At 32.3% G+C, this 21367-nt stretch overlaps 1 protein-coding gene across 1 annotated transcript; it reads right to left on the reverse strand.

Annotated features, from left to right (window-relative positions):
- Positions 1 to 4664: 4664 nt before the first annotated feature.
- LOC124353823 (sodium-coupled monocarboxylate transporter 1-like) lies at positions 4665 to 21143 on the reverse strand. Its single transcript, XM_046803843.1, has 14 exons — positions 21050 to 21143; positions 19181 to 19387; positions 18781 to 18940; positions 16966 to 17031; positions 16726 to 16777; positions 14554 to 14621; positions 14103 to 14257; positions 12999 to 13139; positions 10022 to 10130; positions 9381 to 9490; positions 7851 to 8037; positions 6490 to 6576; positions 5661 to 5815; positions 4665 to 5022 (listed from the first exon to the last, which is right to left on the reverse strand). Exons 2-14 carry the CDS (start codon positions 19384 to 19386, stop codon positions 4689 to 4691), a joined length of 1830 nt encoding a protein of 609 aa, XP_046659799.1. The 5' UTR covers position 19387; positions 21050 to 21143; the 3' UTR covers positions 4665 to 4688.
- Positions 21144 to 21367: the final 224 nt, after the last annotated feature.

Consider the following 21367-nt stretch of genomic DNA (forward strand, 5'->3'; position numbering starts at 1 on the left):
AACTCATAAACATATGTTGTCAACATTTAATACAATTAATTTATTCTCAAGTGATTTGTATATACTCAATCTAAAAACCGTTATAAATACATAAATATCGGTTATAAGGAAAAGGTAACACAAGTTTACAAGCATTATATGAACAGTACTTGATGATTGAAATATTCTTATGGGATTTACACGTAATCGATATCTTATAAACCTTTTCAAATAATAAAATATCGTTCATAAAACAGTTTAGAAAATATTAAATTCATTACATTAGCAGTATTTGCTGGTTGAAATATTCTTATAGGATTTACGTATAATTTATTTTCTTTGAAACCGTTTGAAATATATAAATATCGTTCATAAGAAAAAGTTTAGAAAATATTAAAAGCATTTCATTAACAGTACTTGCTGATTGAAATATTCTTATGGTTTGAGTATTATTATGTAATCGATACATTGGATACCGTTTGAAATACAAACTGATTGTTAATTATTTACAAAAATCTAGGATATGCTATTAGAATGTCAGTACCCTTTTTGTTTTTGTCTATGTTTAAAGGTGGAAAAGGTATTACAACACAAAAGTATCAACTTGTGGAAACAACTTTTTTAAATCTATTATCTTTTCTTTTTACTGTATGAATAATGTACATGTGTTAATATATCATGTTTCAATCTCATATGATTATATTAAGATTGTTTAATATTTTATTTATCCTGCCATTATCTCATTGAAATCGTGTGTTTTTTTTTCCTTAGGACAAGAAGCTTATAAATTGCACTTAGTCCTGTAAGAACCTTTGCGCTGCTTCCGGAGTGATAGGATATTCAGGATGGGTAAGGTTAGGGAGTAGGGGCCGCCTCCAATCAAGATCCATGAGGAAGAATTAGAGCACTACATCTCAAAGTCATCCCGGAAGAAGGGGAGGCCAGCTCTGAACCAGCCTTTCCAGTCAAAGTAGGCAGGGGGTGGCACACCCTTGTTGAGGTTAACAAGAGCCTCTGAGGTAAGGGAACAAACCCCACCAACTCCAACAGTCATCTTCCACAGTGGACTAGACCTATCGAATTGCCCATGAACCCCAGAATCTCAACATTTGCAGTTAGTGATGTGCCGCTACTGAACATCCATTAGGTTGCCCAGATTGAAGTGGCACATCGGTTTTTGCTGTGCCCAGTGGTGGGTTCAACTGGTAGGTATAAACCAGCCAGAAGTGATCCCTGCTGGGTCGACATCGTGGTTACACATAAGACCGATGTAAAAGTATTGAAAAATCCACAGCAAAATACCATGGACCCATGGACCAACATGCACTAGGCTCAGTATTCTTAACATATAAATAAAGATTCATCCCAAATTTAGTCTGTAGGATAGTTTGTTTTCGAGATATCATTTGTGACAGATAGCAGAGACAGACATACAGACACACAGAAAGGTTTCAGATAAATTACATTTTCCAGTTCTTAGATTGATTTTACAACGATAATCAAATATGTATACTAACGTCTTAGTTTAATTTTGTGATATAATTCAAAGTCTTTTGTCAGTAGTTATATAAATATTAAGCAGAGCTGAATACTATGACCTAAATAAAGATGTACATTATATTCTGATTACTATTAGTTAAATAAAAGTATATGTTTTGTTTATTGAGGGCATTTAATTTGATAAAGCTTTACCATAATAAAATTGGACTGGTTATGCTAGTGAAAGCAGAACAGGGTTTCTTTTATATCGGCTAACAATTTTATTAAAATATTTGACTTCAGTCAGTTCATACTCACAAGTGGATGTTTAACAAGTTCCATTAATTAGTTTCTAAGTGCTATTTCATTTCAACAAGCTATATTGAGAAAGGTGATTTGGCTTTCAGTTATTTATGAATATTCAAACATGATCCATATTCTTTTTATATTTATTGCTGTTGTTATATTAAATTGTTGTTTGAATACTAAACTATGAAACGATTATTAGACCAACATATTTCGTGTTACGTTCGATAACAATATATCTGTACAATTTATCCATCTTACATATACAATTTTAAGACAATTGTTTTCATATTTTACCTTTAATAACAAGTTTCTTAACGCTTACAATCTGAAAATCAAAACATCTATAGAGTAACGCTCATTAGATATGGAATATTGATTTTAGCAAGCAAAATTATAATGAATTTTTAGTCCTATAAGTTTTGAACATTTGTATATTATGAAACGTAGAACTTTTCGGAGTAAATAAATGCGGTCACCTCACTTTCCGGACTTTCACTTCACTGAACTGGAACTGAATTGCAAGTTTTATAGAGTGATGGTCAAAGCTTTATAGAAGAGAATATAATGTAACTAAAACTGTACTACCATCTGAGAAAACCGCTAGTCATTAGATAACTTGTATTTCTCAAAATCTATTGTGGCTTATCTGTTATTATAAACAGTCAATATTAATATTGGATATTTCGTACATTTTAATATTGAAATACATTTCACTATCATGAAAAGTTCCCTACAGAGAGTTTCAAATCGTTTTCTGGGTCACGTTTAAAACTAAATACATTAAATGAATGTGTAAAGGATAATTTTCGAACATTGAACCATTATTATAGCTTAAAATGTATCATTGATATTTGACTAGATAAGAACTGGTAAATAAGTTTCTTTGATTGACCGATTACTTGAGTTTACCGTGAAAAGCTTGTACCAGTCATGGAAAAAAAATTTTTACAAATCATCATTAATAAACTTTGTGTTCTCAAGTACGTTCAAGCCACACTAATAACAGTCGTTGTGTTTAGAGCAACTCAATTCACATAATCTTGAACTTAAGATTACCTACTACTCTTGTTAAAGCATACAGGTACATATTGATATTGTGAATTGAGTTCAAGTGATAAAACTCCTGAACGCTAATGTCGACAAACAATAAGAGTCCAATACCAACGAGTGTCTAAATTATAAATTAGAGACTTGACTCTAATGCATAGAAATTCAATTAATTAAATGGGCATTCACATAAGTAAAACTACGATGCTTTACTAGTTGAGTCATTGTAGGCCCCAAATAAAAACTTCAGATACGCTGCCTTTTTTAAAAAAAATATTAAAAGTAGGTAGGCCTATCAAGGATAGAGTCCTCAATCATCTACCATTCAGCCAGGATTTATTTCAATCTCAACAATAGAAGACCTCAGCTCCGTTACAGTACCCGTCAGTTCTGACTTATCAAAATTTGAATCTTTGATGTTTGATTTTTTTTTAAACCCATCTGTATCGGTGACTGGAGATTTTAATGACCAACATTCATCAGTTAAATTCTCTAGATTGGCCTTCACTTTGATTAAGCTAGAAGATTGACGCTTCTGTTCTTAAAATGAGGATCTATTTTTCCCGGAAATTCTAGCTTAATAAAATATTAATCTCCTCAGTTTTGATTTTTTTTCATGTCTGGACTCGAGTCCAGTCTTGTAATATTACCTTAATTGCAACTTAAAGATTGAGTTTAAGTTCTCGGTTATTCATCCAATCGCGTAAATACGTTAGCACAAGTATATTTAGCACACGGTCAGATTAAGTACTGTGAGGATGATTTGCTTGTAACGTTGTTAAGGTCATGCATAACTCCTAAACAATAGACTCAGTACAATCGTCAAAACTGTTAGTGTAATATATCTTCGATGGCAGTCTTTGGTGTATTTGACATGCCACGAGCTATCAAAATTTTAATGATCATGTGTAAGAATAAAAAGGATTCAAAATTCAATGTGTTGTCATAACACATGCTATTCGAAAGCATGATATAATTTAGAATAATTATCTTTCTTATAATGATGTAATATTTGGTAAATTATTCTCAATAAATTAATTCACAAATAAAAAAACACCCAAACAATATTAAAATGAAGGAAAAAACATGAAAGTCTATTTTAATGTTGCAGACACTGTTCAAAAGTATGAACCACAGCAATAGATACAATAGTGCACAGCCAACACTCAAAGAACCGAAACCCACAAGACAGGTGAGTAGCAATGTAGTAGTGAATGAATTGAAGGCGCAAACGGCAACACCCACAGCGGGAAGGTGGACGGCTCGCTCGTGCGAGTAATAAATGAAAGAGACAATATACCACAGCATGCAAATGTTTTGCCGAAACACAGATGAGCTTTCCGACATATAAAAAAATTCCTATCCTAACAGTTAGTAAATATGGATTTAAAACATCAAAGCATCACAATACACGTCATAATTCTGCAGACCAGGTCTGCTAAACATTATTCCTTTGACGCAAGTGGATGAATTTCTATCAAGGATCAAGAATACATCCGAAACGAAATAACATTAAATTTAGAGTCAAACCTACGAAAGGTTCAGATGAAATAACTTAGTTGTTTCAAAGCTTAAAGAGGATGATTCATTTAGGAGTAAGAATTACATCAACAAAGTTGATCCCACTTAAAGCTTTGCATGTGGTCAATATATGTAATAAAAAGTGTTATTTTAAAGAATGTTTTTTTAACTAAAATTATATTTCAATTGTAGAGAGAAAAAACTGAAATTTTAAGTAATAATTTGAGTGTATTAGCCAAAAATTACCTTTTAGTATTAATGGACACTAAGCCAAAGTAAGGAGGCATTTCCTCTCATATTCTGTAACAGAAGGAAGTAAAAGTTTTATGTGTTTTCAAATTACTATTTATTAACTAAGGATGTTCTTCATTATCTCCATCCGGCTCGGCCATGTCCTTTGAGTGAACGTTTGTAGGAACAAGCTTGTACTCTTCTGCTGGAGCTTTGACAGGAAACTTCTGTTTCTGTGGGAGAAACTGACGAACGAATGGAGCGAACAATGCTGGTTCCAAGTGTTTCATCTCCACAGGCTCCGTTAAGTAGGAGACCGGAAGGCCCACCAGAAGAACCACCAGAGTGCCCATAGTGATGTAATACCAGTAGGACAACTGGAAGATGAGAGGTACTGATGCATCAGCGACTACCGGAGATCCCACGCCGACATAAGTTTGGACCCGTGCTGATGCGCTGGAACAATAAAAATAAATCTCAATCTCAAAACCGATTTTCAAACTCTATCAATTATTCTAGATCGATTCTTGTAAACTATAGGTAACTCATTACAGGGTAATGTTACATTGAATCGTGATTTATTGGGGATGGATTATTGTGAAATAATATGTGATCATGCCTGGAATAACCCAATCGGTGTATAGGAATCAATCCACTAATATCTAAATGTACTCTGATCGATATAAGAAAACCTCAGGATAATTGTATACTCAATAAGTATCATAAATATCTTTGAAGTATATTTTGAAATTAAATCTATGTTGGATAGTTTTATCCTAATCAAAAATATCAATGTTCGCGAAGGTGTAAATAATTTGTTATTTGATACTTATTTTGATGAATATTTATGCATAACAATATCATTTGTGAATATAAAAAGCGAGTTAAAAGTTAATCAAACTTCAATCAGATAATTTACAAGATAAAATGTGTGTTTAACTCGTAATAGTATTAGTGCCCACCTTAATTCAAATTCTTAAAAACGATGTAGGCTATGCAATTTTCTAATTAAGTATTTTTAGAGAATAGTGTGTTTATAATACCTCTGTTTATGACTGTTATAGTAACTTAAACAAGAACAATTCATTACTTACTTGAAAGAAAGACTGGCGAGTAAGTCTGCAGGACAGCCGTTCACACTGGTCACTTTTCCAGGAAATTTGAGCATGCCATTTGCAATGAAATATTGCGCACCGAAGACAACTATGATCATTACCATAACGCTCGTTATTATTCCTACTATAGCTCCCTGGAAAATGGAAGATTAAAGATTTAAAAATGTGCAACAGCTTTAAAATTCACTTTTACGCCACTTTATGCATTCTACAATAACATCATAAAGAAAATCAACATAATTCACTCATCCTCGTAAACCTATCACCTCTGCCGAGGAATAGTTTCTGAATCTTTCATAGTGGAGTTGGAGAGTTTGATAATCAAAAGTCTCAGCGAGTAGCCAATAATACAAAAACCGAGTAAACGGCAGCCTTCAATGTGGGCTATGTCTTGTCACAGTAAATCTGCTATAAATCAGTTATTTATTTGTGGATTTCAAATCATATTAGTATCATTAGATGTGTGAAACCCGCCTCTAAAAACTGCTATTCTAGCAATCCTTGAAAACAATGCTAGTTTTTTAGATATTCAAAGTTTAAAAGCTTTAATGGCCGCCATTTTTAAAATACTAAAGATAATTTGTTTATAATCTTTTCAGCAAGTGGCCTTGTGATTATTAACATTTGACTCAAATTCAGTAGAATGCTTCTTGAAAACCTCGTGCTGGAATATATATATATACATATGTATATATATATATATATATAAAACCGTTCTTCAAGAAGAGCAGTCATGTTGCATGTTTTGTAACACAATATAGAACAGAATAACATAACATGTATCATGTTATAACAGTGTAATTATTACCTTGGCGTTGGCTCTGGGAAAGAAAACTCCTAGGCAGAAGACCCCCACAAGAGCGCCACTATTAATTCCATATAAACTGTAAGCTACCTGTAAATAAAATTGTAGCAAATTTGGTTAAAAGTCACTTGCATAATTAAATAAAAGTAGACAAATATATGTTACCTCGTAATGGAGTACATTTTAAGACCCTAATGCTTATTGTTTTGTATAGTACTTTGGTAATAGTATTGGTATGTAATGATAAAACTAATCAAAATATATATCGTTGAATTTTGAGTATATTGTACAAAATAATAAAATACTTACTATAAAACCAATTCCATAACGATGGAACACTTAATAGGTTAAAATACTATTACTGTACTACCATTTTTTTTTTTTTTTTTTCTCAAGAACATTTTTCATAATTCCAAAAACGTCATTTATCTAATTATGAACATTAAAATACCATTTGAGCTAATAATTTAAATGAAGCTTATTCTTCATTTCTTTATACCTTAAAACATTTCTATAAACATTCTATGGGCGGTTAATAAATATATTTAATTTTGGATTAAGTACATCTAATAAGTTGCATGAACGTTAAATTATTAGATCACATGCTCGAATTTTTAACATAAATAATGAATTAAATAATTAGAATTAGCAGATCAAACTTGTTCTTTTAATAAACAGCTTAATTCAGTCACTAAAAGTTTTTAATAAACCAAATAGTTATTGTAAATTTACCTCTAAATTTTTCCTTATTAAATAAACCTCTTCAGTTATCCGCAGTGGTCTGGAACATCCTCTACATCACGAAATGTTATTTATGTAAACATTAAAAATTAAAGTGAAAAACTATCATAATTTAAACCCCGCCTGTAGTGTAATAACCTTGAGCTTTGGCGCATAACAACAACGATAAACTTTTAGGTCCTTTCTTCAGAACCGTATTATTGTTTTAACATTTTATGGGTGAAGTATAGTTTGAAAAATATCAGTAATATGCTTCAATTGCTTTTTTAGATTTCTTATAAAATTTATACTCTTTGGACATTTAAACGATCTTGTATCAAAAATTAGAGAATTCTTTTTAATTACTAACAAAAACATTTAAAAACCCATTTGGATGCACGAATATACCTTAACTATTAAACATCTTCTGTAACTATGTAACTATATGGCCACAAGTAAGAGTGTACAGGTGTTTGACTTTGACATTGTTCTTACAGGGGCTACAATCAAGAGAGCTGACAGCGCAGTCTACTTATACTTACCTCATGAATATTTCAACTCAAAAACATTCACATTACAACGCTATAGTTATTGAATCGGACAATTTACATTGAAATAATTAAATTTTTATTTCCTTAGTATACCTGGAGCAAAGCGCCGAGCCTTTCTACAATGGGAACTAGTAATGAGCAGATCACGCCAATCACCAAAACAACGACTTTGAGTGTGAATGCCTGCATAGCTTCGGACTTTTGTTTCCCTTTTAGTATAAACTGAACAAAGTCCTCGTATATTGTGCCAGCCACTGTGTTCAGACCCGCAGACATCGTGCTGTGAAACATTACAGATATAATAAGTACATGGGGTTGGTTACAGTTTTAGTATGTTGTACTCATGTAACTTCGTCTATGCATCTTCACTGATTATATAAAACAGAATTGATTAGAATTTTATCTTGAATCCCCTTCCAAGGAATATTAGTGCCAGTAACTTACTAGGTAGATCTTTTCTTTTTTTTGGCTGACTTGTAGCGGAATACTATCGAGTCAAAAAAGATGTTATATTTCCGTAGGAATACCGTTTCTCCTCAACCGAGCAATTTTAATGACTCTAAAGCTCTAAGAAAAAGCGCCAGATACGATAAAGCGCTTTTTAAGCAAAAAATCTACTATGAAATGTAAATCAGAATTCTTATAACACAGAGACGCTCGAGAACTATTAAAATCATCAGTACACTATTGAGATAACATAAATACTTCATAAATTACATATACTAGCGTTTAACACATAGTAAAACAAGAAATATATATATATATATATATATATATATATATATATATATATATATATATATATACGTACAGGGTGATTGTAAAGTAAGTTGTACCCCTCTTAACTTTTTTGTTGTTTTAGATATACCTATAAAATATTTTGCGGGAATCTTACTAGCTATATACGGCAACGGTAATAATGATGGTTTTCAAATTTTTGAACCTCTGACGAAAGGGGGGTGAGGGGCAAGTCAAAATTTTCAAACAGCACTTATAGTCTTGTTACATACCATTTTAAATGTCTTGGTTAGTCAATACAAAAACACTTAAAGAATTGAAATCGGACCACTTTACAAAAAAGGGTAGTCCCAAACGTATAATGTTAAAAAGTAATTTGCACACCCTCCTCACTTGTTTGTGATTCTAGATATTTAAAATCTGTTTGCGTCACTCTAACTAGTTACAAAGGGTTACAGGTGCAAAATTTGCATCAGAGTTTCATTATGATCTGAGCGGTGGCAAGAATTTCAGTTGGATCGTCCGTAAGAATAGTTTGAACAACATGCAATTTGTGATTCACGTGGATTCATGAAAAATGCCATTACATCACACTCGAGTCCAGACTCTGCTTACATTCCGGAGTTCAAACTCTGCTCACAGTCTGGAGTCCACGCATCTTACACTCCGGAGTTCACATTCAACTTACACTCGAGTACAGACTGTGCCTACATCCTGGAGTTCTCACTCTGCTTACCTTCAAGAGCCCACAATATGCTTACATCTGGAGTCCAAAGTCTGTTTACTCGAACGGGCAAGTCCCACAGCATTGGATTGTTTCCCAATATTTATATAATAATATACAGTAAATACATATGCAGCTTCGTGATTTAGTTATTTGTGTACCTGAGAGCAGCACTTAAAGAACCGGATATGAACAGCCCCGTGAGTCCAGGGTAGTCTTTCGCCACTTCCATTACATACAATGGCATCACTTGTCCAGACTTCTGAACCATCTAAAAAATAGAATGTCACACTATAATTCATTTACAGAGTTAACTAAACTATATAAAGTAATGTCATGTGTTTACATAAAACACTACATGTTAAAATTATTTTAAAAATAAAAAAATCCGTCCTTTTTTAATTACAATGAATATATTCCGATTCAGTATGTTTTTAACACTTTTTTCTTGCTAGTGCAAAATAGCCTTGATTGTATTGCTGTCTGTCTAATTAAACTTTTTATAATGTAAATTATGTTCAACTGAAAATACCGTAAATACTTCATTGATATCATCGGAAAATATCCTGTTTCCTGCAAAAAGAAAAGTGGTTGTACAGCATTGCAAGGTTACATATGAACAATCAATATTTTCAGTTTTACCACGTTCTTTAAGTACGTCCAACATAAATGTTTCGCATTGGTTTAGTCTTGATCCTGGACGGAGAGAGGATTTATTTAGTGGTTGAGATAGAACTGCATCTCGCCTTCAATGATCGTTAATTAGAATGTAATGAATAGGAAAGAGAATAGTTACTCGTACCTTGGTAGCGATAGGGTCACAGTCGTGGTAGTGGGCATAGATCAGCAAGCCTAGAACGGTGATGAGAACCTTAATCCATACGTAACCCACACAAGTCCACAACAACACCCTGTAACGTACACATCATCAACAGCCTTTTATCTTTACTTGTTAAGAAGAAATATAAAAGGTCCCAAAAGTAGCTGAAGCTCTTCAAGTTTGAGTTGTAAGTTAAATCTTTAATACTGGCGTATGTAGTATATTTCGTTATGCCATTAATATAATATATATATATATATTATATATATATATATATATAATTTCAATAAACAGTGAATCACAAAAAGTACTTGCTCCGCCGGGACTCGAACCCAGATCCCTCATTTGCCGGGTGAAATCCAATTATTTTGTATTTGGCCTTTTCTTTCATATATGTGTCTAAATAATAAAACTAACATATGATCGGAAGAACAAATACCTGTAAAATGACTTTTATTTACAATAATTAAATTTGTATGAGTGGCAATAAATATTGAATCACTTTTTTTCTTTATTGAAATTAAATTTGGCTATTGCCAATTATACACATTTAATGAATGTAAATAAAAGTCATTTGACAGGTATATATACATATATATATATATATATATTATATATATATATATATATTGCCAAATTCCAACATAATAATTAAGTACAAGGCAGAACAATAAGTTGGTCTGGCTGTGTATTTTTAAATTATGTGTGTGATCCCACTAATATTATAAATGCGAAAGTTTGAATGTTTGGATATTTGTATCTTTGTATGTTTAGACGTTTAGATATTTGGAGGTTTGTCCTCGAATCACGCTGAAACTGCTATACGGATTGTGCTGAAATTTGGAAAAGGTATAGCTTTTGGTCTGAATTAACATTTAGAGTGCTTTTTACCATCCATAACACATTCATTTCACCAAATAAAGTCGTATTCAAATTGAAAAATTAGTTTGTTTACATGCGAAAGTTATGATAAGAACGAAACGTAATAACGTTTTATAATTCAAATTAAACTGGCACTAAACAGCTGTTGACAGCTATAATTCGACAAACTTTCTGAAACATCTGTTTATAATTAGATTTTATCAATAATAAGTAAACAAGGCTTGATCGGTAGTGTAATGCAGATAGTAAATAAAACATTAATATATCAATTTTACTCAATATTGCGCCAGTGAAGAATTAAAATCATCTACTGTATTAAATACTGTTATAAAACTAACCTTAATAAACAAAGTTACGAATGTTTTCACATAAGTTACTTTAAACTGGTGGGCTTCCTTAATATTATGATATTACATTTTAACAATGGCTTACGGAAAAACTGAAAAATGAATACTAACATACCTTAACGATTCATTCTTTCCCTGGCTACAGTCCAAAAAACAAGTGTAACGCAAAACGTTAATAACGATTATTTTGGAATGTTGCATAGCCTTAATAAGGATTTCCCCCTTATATCGGAAGTACAAAAGAAGTAGGTAAGACTTCCCCCTAGGTCGTAATAGGCTTTTCAGTCCTAGCAAACTCAACTATGCCAACACGATTTTGACCAAAATAGATTTCCTAGAACTATATAATCGAACGTATATAGTATTTTAATCGAGGCAATACGGCAAGCTAACCTGTGACATAGTAGGTAAGTGAATTTAAACGGTCTTAAGTAGGCACTTCTTAACCGAAGTAGGCATCTCGGTCCTATGTAAGTATATATATTTTTTCTTCGTCAGAACAACAAGGCAAACTCTACTATGGTACTGGAAATATCTTAGACCTGAAATACGAGTATATGACAAGGACTGGATATATACGCTTTTTGACCAAAGTAAGTTTCCGAGACCTGTGTGATCCGAAATTGTGTTTTCTTGATCAGGATTACAAGGCAGATTCAGCTGTGACGTTATTTATTACATAATTAATTAGAACCAGAAACGCTCCCACACGAGCCAAACATGATATAATAATTAAGTTAAACTCTCATACTATTTACCATGAACCTAATAATATCTACCTGATGTATGCCTACTTACGTTTTAAAATGTTTGTAGGACTCCCATCATATTACATCATAATTGCTTTTTATAAGGACTTCGGTTCTAAAATTGCGTGCGAAGCCGCGGGTAACAGCTAGTTCTAAACTAAAAATGAATAATAACTGTTTTCCAATCTCGACTTCGTTTAGCCGCTAGCCACTATTTTGTATTTTTATTAAAAAATAATATCTCTAAAACTAGTAAAGCTAAAGATACCAAATTTTGCACATAGGTTTAAATAGGTAATAGAAAATAAAATAAAATAATTCTATTATTTTCTTTAATATTCAAAATATAGAGTCTTTTGAAAATTTGAGTCAAATGAAAAAAACGGTATGGTTATGGAAAATGTACTAGAAGCCAACTATTTGGAGAATTGTATTGAAATTCCACTGGTGTTACTTAATGAAAATTGTTGCCAATATAAATATATTGTAACATAATTAAATTATATTTATTTAATTAAAGAGCCAGTTTGTTTCAATTTGTATTATAATTGCAATATCTAACTTAAACAAAGTCCTTGGAGTCAGAATCTGCTTGTTTTATTTTTCTGATGCAAACTTATTCAGTGTATATAGTGACTTTTAATTTTCCATCTCGTATCATATTTTAATATATTCTCCCAATAATCTTTGAACTAAAGTATACTTAAAGAATTTTACTGCCCTAATACACTTTATTGGTTTCTGCTTCCGTTAGAATTCGAGACGGAACATTTAGACTAAATTTCACTTGATTTTCACTCGACTATGATACTCGCTTATCAATTCCACTCACAAGATGTTATTCTTTTAAAAAGCATGATTTCGCTAATATAAGGAACATATTAAATCTTTTAAAATGTTTTAATCATTAGTTTCATGTAAATCTGTACGCTTTTTAATTTAATAAATTGCACTAAAGTATTTAAATAGTATTGCACGTACGATCTGGCCTCCTTGAAAGTTGAAACGGCGATGAATCTTTGTGAAGTGCCCGGGTGTACACCCACGTGACTTAACCAAGTGAATACGGACCCCAAGCAAATGGTCCAGAACGTGTTACGTCTAAAAGGACTCGGATCCATGCTAGAAGCAATTAACTGTAATAATTATTAGTCATCAACATAATATCAGATATTTTCAATAATAGCAGATTTAGCATCCTGTTAAATCTACCATCATTATATGCTAAAATATAGAACACAACATTTCAAAAACTGAAATCTACCCTCTTCTTCAGGTTGATACTGTACAACGCATTAGGTTCGTGTTTATTTTACTTGGGAACTGATTGCTTAGTGTGTTAATGCATTATACAATCTGCCACTACAGAAAGTTTCAATAATTACTCTATGAACAAAGGTTACTTCACTAAAACTGACTTTCTTACTGGAATTTTGTGAAATTACAATATGAAACCTCAAGTAAGTTGTTTTGTTGAAATAAAATTTTGCAATGTGTTACCTTATTTAATTTTCTTAGGTGTCTATATAAAAATATCCATTCTTTATTGAAGAGACATTTCGTAATAAGTTTGTTTTTACTTTAGCAATCTATAGATTTTTATATACATCAACTATATTAATCATTTATTATATCGGCATATTTAAGCAAGAGAATTTGTTTACAACACTCTGTTATACATAAAAATTACTTTTATAAAAACTTCAGTTGGAAAGTAACAACAAAAAGCATTCAGCGGAATTATCTTAAAGTGCCCATCATGCTTAGAATAATCTTGTCAAGCTGTCGGATACACACCATTGTCTGTTTTTGCCACCTTTTACTTCTTTTATAGCTCAGAAAACCACATTATTTCAGAATGAAGCTCATTTAAATTAATACTTTAAATTAGTTTCCGATCATAACTTATTGTTTCTTATTCAAGTACCTGTTTCATCCCAGTCCTTAAATTTAAAACATCTTCATTATTGCGACTCTTAAATATTTTAAAATTATCACACAGAGAATTAAGATTAAAATTTGGATTCAAACTTCCTTTTAAATGCAAATCTTTGAAGGTGTTATACAATTTGTGCGCCTGCTTACTTGAATAGCTCCAACCTGTGACTTTCTTCATTGATCCTGATCATCTCTGATATGCCACCAATCTTCAGAAGTCCCAGAACCAGAATGAAGATAATGGTTGACATAGTAAATATACTTTGCAACGTGTCTGTCCATACTACCGCCTTCAGGCCACCCTAGAAGAAATTCAATTTATTTATTTTGCTTACAAAAGTACGTTAAATTGATTAACTATTACCATGTCCTAACATAAACAATTAATAAATGCGTTATTCACTTTTCACAAGCTAACGGCGAAGCCTTTTGTAATATTTGTATTATTATAAACTGAAACGTAGAATAATACTAATATTTGAAAAATAATAACACCTTTAAATACTGCAACAAGCATAGGGAAAGAACAGCTACCATAAGCCAACTTTTTTACCAATAGTGCAACAACTAATAATATAAAAATATATACGTAACTCACAAAAGAAGTGTAGGTAACACAGATGAGGCAGACGATGGGCGTGATTACATATATTGAGACCCCAGTCACTGTAAACATAGTTTCAAATTTCACAATCTCGTTAAAGAAAATTTAACTAAATTCATGTCTAAACTAACCGTTTAAGTGTTTTTATTTTATAACATCATTTTTAAAGCAGTACTAAAATGTTTAATGTTCCTGCATTTCATGTCCTCATAATTTAAATGACTGCAGTATTATAAACGTCCAACACTCGAATTAACGATAGAATTGAATTACGACCGGAACAATTTAAATGCTGTCAGTCTTGTTTACCCTGTTAAGTAATATCCCTATAAGATTCTCATTTTTGCCAGAAGTTCGGGCCGCCGCGCCGAAGCCTACACTAATGGCCAGGGATATCTCTGATTGGTATTTTCCCGACCAAAGGTCACGTCCCAGAACGTCGAACTTTTCCGACGTCACATCCCGTTATACGATCTAGGAAGGGATTTGAGGTAGGGAAAATTCCAATCAGAAATGTCCCCTGGTCATAAAAGTACGGTGTCGGTGACACATGGCGCCACCTCGACTTCTTGCGAAATGAGAAACGCATCCCTCCAGATAGTACCCAAGTCCAAGCTTAGATGACGTGAACAATTGTAAACGTTATATTTAACTTTGTAATATATTTAACTAATAGTTATATATTTACTATAACCTAATTTTTAATTATTTATATAACCTAAAACCTATTTATGTTACATAACATTCCATAGTGTAATATTTCCATTCCTAGCCTCATTGATTGCACGAAATGACTATTACCGGTACCAAGTAAACTAAAACCTGAAAAACGTTATGAAGAACACCAAATCATTCAGTCCAACTGTAATTGATATATATATAACAGTGTCCTGGTAATAGGTTACCTCTGAATATTCTTTTACTAACACTAATACTTCCCATTTGTAATGGAAGCAAGTGCAATGCACTTTTAGACATTTTTTATTTGTGCCAGACACATTTATCCTTCAAAATAGTCAACCATAGGTACATGGTCTATATATTATATGGTTTAGTTCGTTATATTTATAAATACATATTGCCTAGATTGTTTTTTATTCGCCATAACATCATTACTTTTTTATACTGGAATTTTAAATACCTATAATGTAATGTGGTTTAAGTAAATATACCAATTATTCTTTACTCATGAATATCGGTGATTCGATATTATCGATAATTACACGAGTACGGCCACATATACCAACACGGGCATGGAATTAAAATAATTTCAAACACGTATCGGCTATGGACCGGCTGGATTGGATTATTTAGTTACGACGACTGTTATCACTGTCGTTATCAGCTGGTCAAGGATTAGTTGAACGGTAGTTTTCTTCCCTTGTATTACAGAGTTCAGGATTGAGTGTGGTTTGAAGTTTTATTTCTCATTCATCACGAAATTAATTGTTTGATTACTTTAAAAAATTGGCATGTCTGAAATTCCTCCGTATTAATTTTCTACCCTTTGAACATACATGTAAAAATCTGAGTCCATCCATAATTTTGAGTATGGAATTAAAAAATGGGCGATGACATACAAAACAATAGCAACATTATAGCTTCACAAAGAGTTAAAGTGTACTGAAGACTGTACATATTGCATAACTAAGAAATACGAATTAACGTAATATAGACAGTATACAAGAAAATATGCAAAACGATACAGATTTAATTTAATGTGCAAGGGTTCAGGCACAACCCTTACCTTTGGAGTTCAAACATGCTGTCATAAAATTTAACAATATTGGACTTTTTAAGTGATTTCTCTATCGCAATGCTGTTAAATATCAAACCATTAAGAAATCTGAGTACACCGAGTAATATAGTAAATTACTTGTTTTTATTTATTTATTTCCAACGGCAGCAGCCATTATTACAATTGATTACAAGAAGTACATGCATAATACAAGTTAGCAAAACGACAATACTTCTATAAATATTAATTAATAAATACGCTAACTTATAAATGATACGAATTTGCAAGTTTCAAGAAGACTTGCAGTTGCTATTAAGTCACTACAGTATATAAATATAAAAATATTAAGAAACCCCAGCTGATAGTAATATTTAGACTTAACTTATTGACATTTGCTTGATAAATGATAATTCCTCGTTGTACAATACCTTGATTAAAAGCCAGCGCCGGGATGTAGATTACAACAGGGATGAATATCACCTATAAGTAGACATCCGATTGTTACTGAACTAAATTAATGTTTATAACCTCGCTACATGATTAACTCTGAGCTTTCGTATTAGATCAGAATGATCTGATTGCATATGTAATAATTATAATATTCAGAAACTTATATTCAGTGTTATGTTATATATAAAACTCTATATAAGGTCAAAGAAAAAACTCACCAAAGACAACGCAAATATTAACGAAGCTAAAGTCCTCGTTCCTTTACTGAACCGAAGTTCTAAATACTGAAATCATAAAGAAGAGTTAAACTATTTTTCTATTAAAATTAAGGAAATAAAGTAATATAAATTTTACCTATGATGTTATTGTTGTGTTTGTACAATACAGTAATAGTATTACTCATTACGCCTAGAAGATTAGATAAAATAATATAACAACTGTCATCGATTCTACGCTGAATATAGGTAAACGACTGATGTAATACTAAAGGTTGCAGTTTTTACGTTACGTTATTACTGTTTTTGTATTGTTAATTTTGAATTTTGGATACGCTAGAGTGTGTATAAATTAAGCATTTGTCTAGACTCTAGAAGACACAAAGTTTTAATTTTCAGGTCAAATTTCAATAACCGGAGAAAACAATAATGTGATTGTTGCATAAAATTCGAATATATCTAATTAATAGCTTAACATCCATATTGAATTTAATTACAAGTTTATAAAATTTATATTTATCGCATATACAGGGGTGCTGAAAAGTCCGGGACAGTCTAATAACTTTTGAACTAATTACAATATAAGAACCAAAATTTACATCAAGCTTTTGCTCATATAAAACTATTATTTTATGTATTTCACCATGATATCCTGCTTATGGGGGACGTCCCACTAGGGGTTGGTGAAAATTCTTAAATAGAAGCATAGGTCGAGTCGTACATCAAATTAAAGCTCTTTTTAATTAGAAACATTTTAGCGAAAATCTGACGTAAAACAGTTGACGCATTACAAAATGGCGGACACTCAAAGATTATAAAATACAGAATTTTTTCAAATGCAAACATTCTGGTTGTTAGAGAAAACTGAGACACTTAATCTTTTATTTTACTTCTTTTACTTCAAATCACTTACCAAAACAGTTATAACAAATGTTCAAAGTGTTTGCCTTCAGTTTGCTGACAATATCCCAATCGATTGTAGAACGCTGATATCGCATTGTTTAAAGCTTGGACAGGAACACCCTGAGCTTCTCTTACAATACGGTTTCTCAACTCATCCAAATTTTGAGGTTTTGTTTTAAACACTTTTTCTTTGAGGTAGCCCCAAAAGAAGTAGTCTAAACAGGGACAAATCTGGAGAACGGGCAGGCATTTTAAAAATGTTTCTAATTAAAAAGAGCTTTAATTTGATGTACGACTCGACCTATGCTTCTATTTAAGAAATTTCACCAACCCCTAGCGGAACGTCCCCCATAAGCAGGATATCATGGTGAAATACATAAAATAATAGTTTTATATGAGCAAAAGCTTGATGTAAATTTTGGTTCTTATATTGTAATTAGTTCAAAAGTTATTAGACCGTCCCGGGACTTTTCAGCACCCCATAGCAGAGAGTTACGTACTAAACATTGGTTGCCTGCCTCATTTTAAGTAATTAGAAAATATCTCTGGTAAACTGAAATAAATATATCATCTGGAATTCCTTAGTATACCCAAAAAATTTTATCATTTGCTTGTTTATGAACCAAGGAAGGTATTTGTTAATTATGGTTATCACATGTTGTTGTTCTCGGTGTTGTTCTAACATGTTTTAACTGTAGTCAGCGAGAAAGCATGTACACGGCAATAGAATCCTTGCTAAGGCTTGACAGTCATAAAAAGCTGGCAATATTATAAAATAACACAGTAAATTATCCTTAGGCTAATAAAATATTCTAGATTCATATGTAAGTTTGACAATATCGAGTTTGAGAAGGAATTCATTGTGATAGCAAAGAATGCTTTACGTGTATCCTCTCTTGGTAATAAAACGCTTACCTCGTACAGCGAATTCAGCTGGAGGTCGAAGAACACCGGCAGGAAGCTGTTTACCACTATGAAGTACATGATACCGAAACTGATACACATTACTATATATTGAGTCCCATAGGAGTAAATCTCTACTGGAACCCCGATCAGACTTACACCAGAAACGTGGCTGAAAGTAAAATTGCATTACACAGATTTACATACTAGCAGAAGAATTTGGTGCAACATTTACAATAAACCTGGTCTTAATACTGTGCCATTAAAAAGAAGACCTTGAAAAAGGTTTATTATTCAAATTGTTATTAATGGTTATATAACCTTATTTTATGGTTACCTCTATCACAGATAGTAAGTAATTAATCGTAACTAATCATTTTCGTGGAAATATGAATTATTATCTTAAAATCACCTGAAGGTAAGGGACATTGCTACTGGAAAAACTGACATCTTCTTCCCTCCTAGTAAATACTCGGCGACGGTGTCCTGCTTCTTATACCAACCGAAGTACACCCCGACCAGCAGAGAGAGCAGCAGCATGGAGCAGAACACAGAGTACTCAACCCAGTTGAACATCAGCGCTGCTGAGGCAAAACTGGGTGCTTCCGTCCCATTCATCCTGAACATATTGGCATTGTTAACTATGTATTTCTTAGTTGAGTCCTAAGTTATATGAATTCATAACAAAATCCTTTTGAATGTATGAACTGCAAATTTCAGTGCCAATTAGAATGATATATCTTGCTACTACGAGATGTTACTATATCAAGTTATGTAAATTTTAGCATTGTTTGCGATATTGTATACAAAATTTTGTATTTATATTCCCGAATCAATAGTCTGCGCCGAATTGTATCTTGAACTCAGGCATTGAATCAGGTAATCTTTTTCATTGGCCTATTGTCATGGCGTGATGATCTGATTTATTTAGGTTAGCTAGGGCTGGACGCTCCACAGGCAGTGATCCGCCGGATTTGTTCACGATATGACCTAGCGTAAGCATTCTCGCTCTCAAAAAAGTATGTTCGCAAAACCAGTTAGTTTTTGGTCGGAGTTGTTCAGTTTGGAAACTTGAGAGGGGCATCTTGACAAAGTGCGGGTGTTTACTCGATTGTCAGTATATAAACCCGTTAGTGATAGACCGATGGTATATTTCAGCCACGAGTTTCAGCCTACTACGATTCCAGTAACTTTTATGAAGTGATATATGTGGACATAGAGCGACACTGGGAGGCCCAAGGAAGGGTCCAAGCTAGACCTTCGGCCTGACCTGAAGCGAGGACGACGTTAGTGAGTTATCGTTCCATATAAACTCTTTTCTTATCCCGTTACTCTTGTCCTTTCCCAGCAATGTGTCCTGATTTTTAAATTATCAAAGAACACAAAATGCATTGGTCCTTCGATTTACATTTAACTCTTAATCTTAAAAAGATTGAGTTGTCCTGTCCGATCCGGATATTATGAATCATTAATATGATTCAATAACTTAAACGAGATCAACTTTCGAAAACTGTAAATCATAAAAACAAACTTTGAGTATATTATTAAAACAAAACGGGTAATTTCACATGAACGCGGTTTTTTTCAGTGAGAGATGTTGTGCGGGTAATAAATATTTATTAGTTTTTGCCTGCACAAAGAACATTTAGAGGTTGCCAGACTATTGCACATTGCACTATATTTATTTATCAGTAAATAACACAACTAGCATAAATAAAACAGTTCTCAGCGATCTGTTGCGTTAGATCATTACGTTAATAATTACTTAAACTATTAACACAACAGATGATAGGTTATCATGATGTTTAGTTAAACATATCTAGTTTATAGCTAGATTATTTATATCATTAGATCATTTTGGTTGTAGGTTGAGTATTTAGCTGTGAAATAGGAGCCCAATAGAGTCTAAGATCCACAATAATAACTGTTTAGCAGTAAAATAGCAACTAATTACAATGTAACAGCCGTATAACTAAATTTCAGCAGTTAAACCGCATTCAAATGCAATATAAGAGTAGTGCATTTAATTTGACCAGTAAAATATAAATAATCTATTATAATACTATTAACAGTTTGAAACTGAACTGGTAATCTACTACCAACTAAAAGATGCACTATTAGCTATTTTTCTGTGAATTAGCAATGTGATATAAACTTCAAAACATTATAAAAAAGAATAAATTAAAGTTAGTGCATATTGTTATTTGACTAGAGGATAAAATAGTGAAGTTTTTGCTGTAGGGAATTAAAAAAAGAAGATTAAATGTTCGGTAATTCTTACCTTATTCAGACTTCCAACCCAAATGTGACAGGGAATAATTGGTACAGTTTTTTCCTTTGAGACCATTACCTTTCTTTGGATTGCGATACTAGTTATGGGTGCGTTTATGTTGTGATACGTATTTCCAAGGTTAATTGTTATATCTCTCTACTTATCAGGTTAACACTTTAACCACTAACTAAGGAGTTTCCTGCAGTTATCCTTACATTCCTCCGACTTTACAACAATTATATTTGTTACATAAAATATTTATAGATAGGGAAAGTTGTAGAAATTACTAGAATTGATAACATGCCAACCAAAAACATTATTTTAAAA

The sequence above is a fragment of the Homalodisca vitripennis genome, chromosome 2 (assembly GCF_021130785.1).
Source record: "Homalodisca vitripennis isolate AUS2020 chromosome 2, UT_GWSS_2.1, whole genome shotgun sequence".
Lineage (NCBI taxonomy): Eukaryota > Metazoa > Arthropoda > Insecta > Hemiptera > Cicadellidae > Homalodisca > Homalodisca vitripennis.

Coding starts and splice junctions, on each gene's coding strand:
- LOC124353823 (XM_046803843.1), bottom strand. CDS start 19,386: ATGAATGGGACGGAAGCACCCAGTTTTGCCTCAGCAGCGCTGATGTTC. Junction 8,038..9,380: donor TCTTTAAGTGCTGCTCTCAG/GTACACAAATAA, acceptor AATGTTTCACAG/CACGATGTCTGCGGGTCTGA. Junction 6,577..7,850: donor GGCTCGGCGCTTTGCTCCAG/GTATACTAAGGA, acceptor TTTTATTTACAG/GTAGCTTACAGTTTATATGG.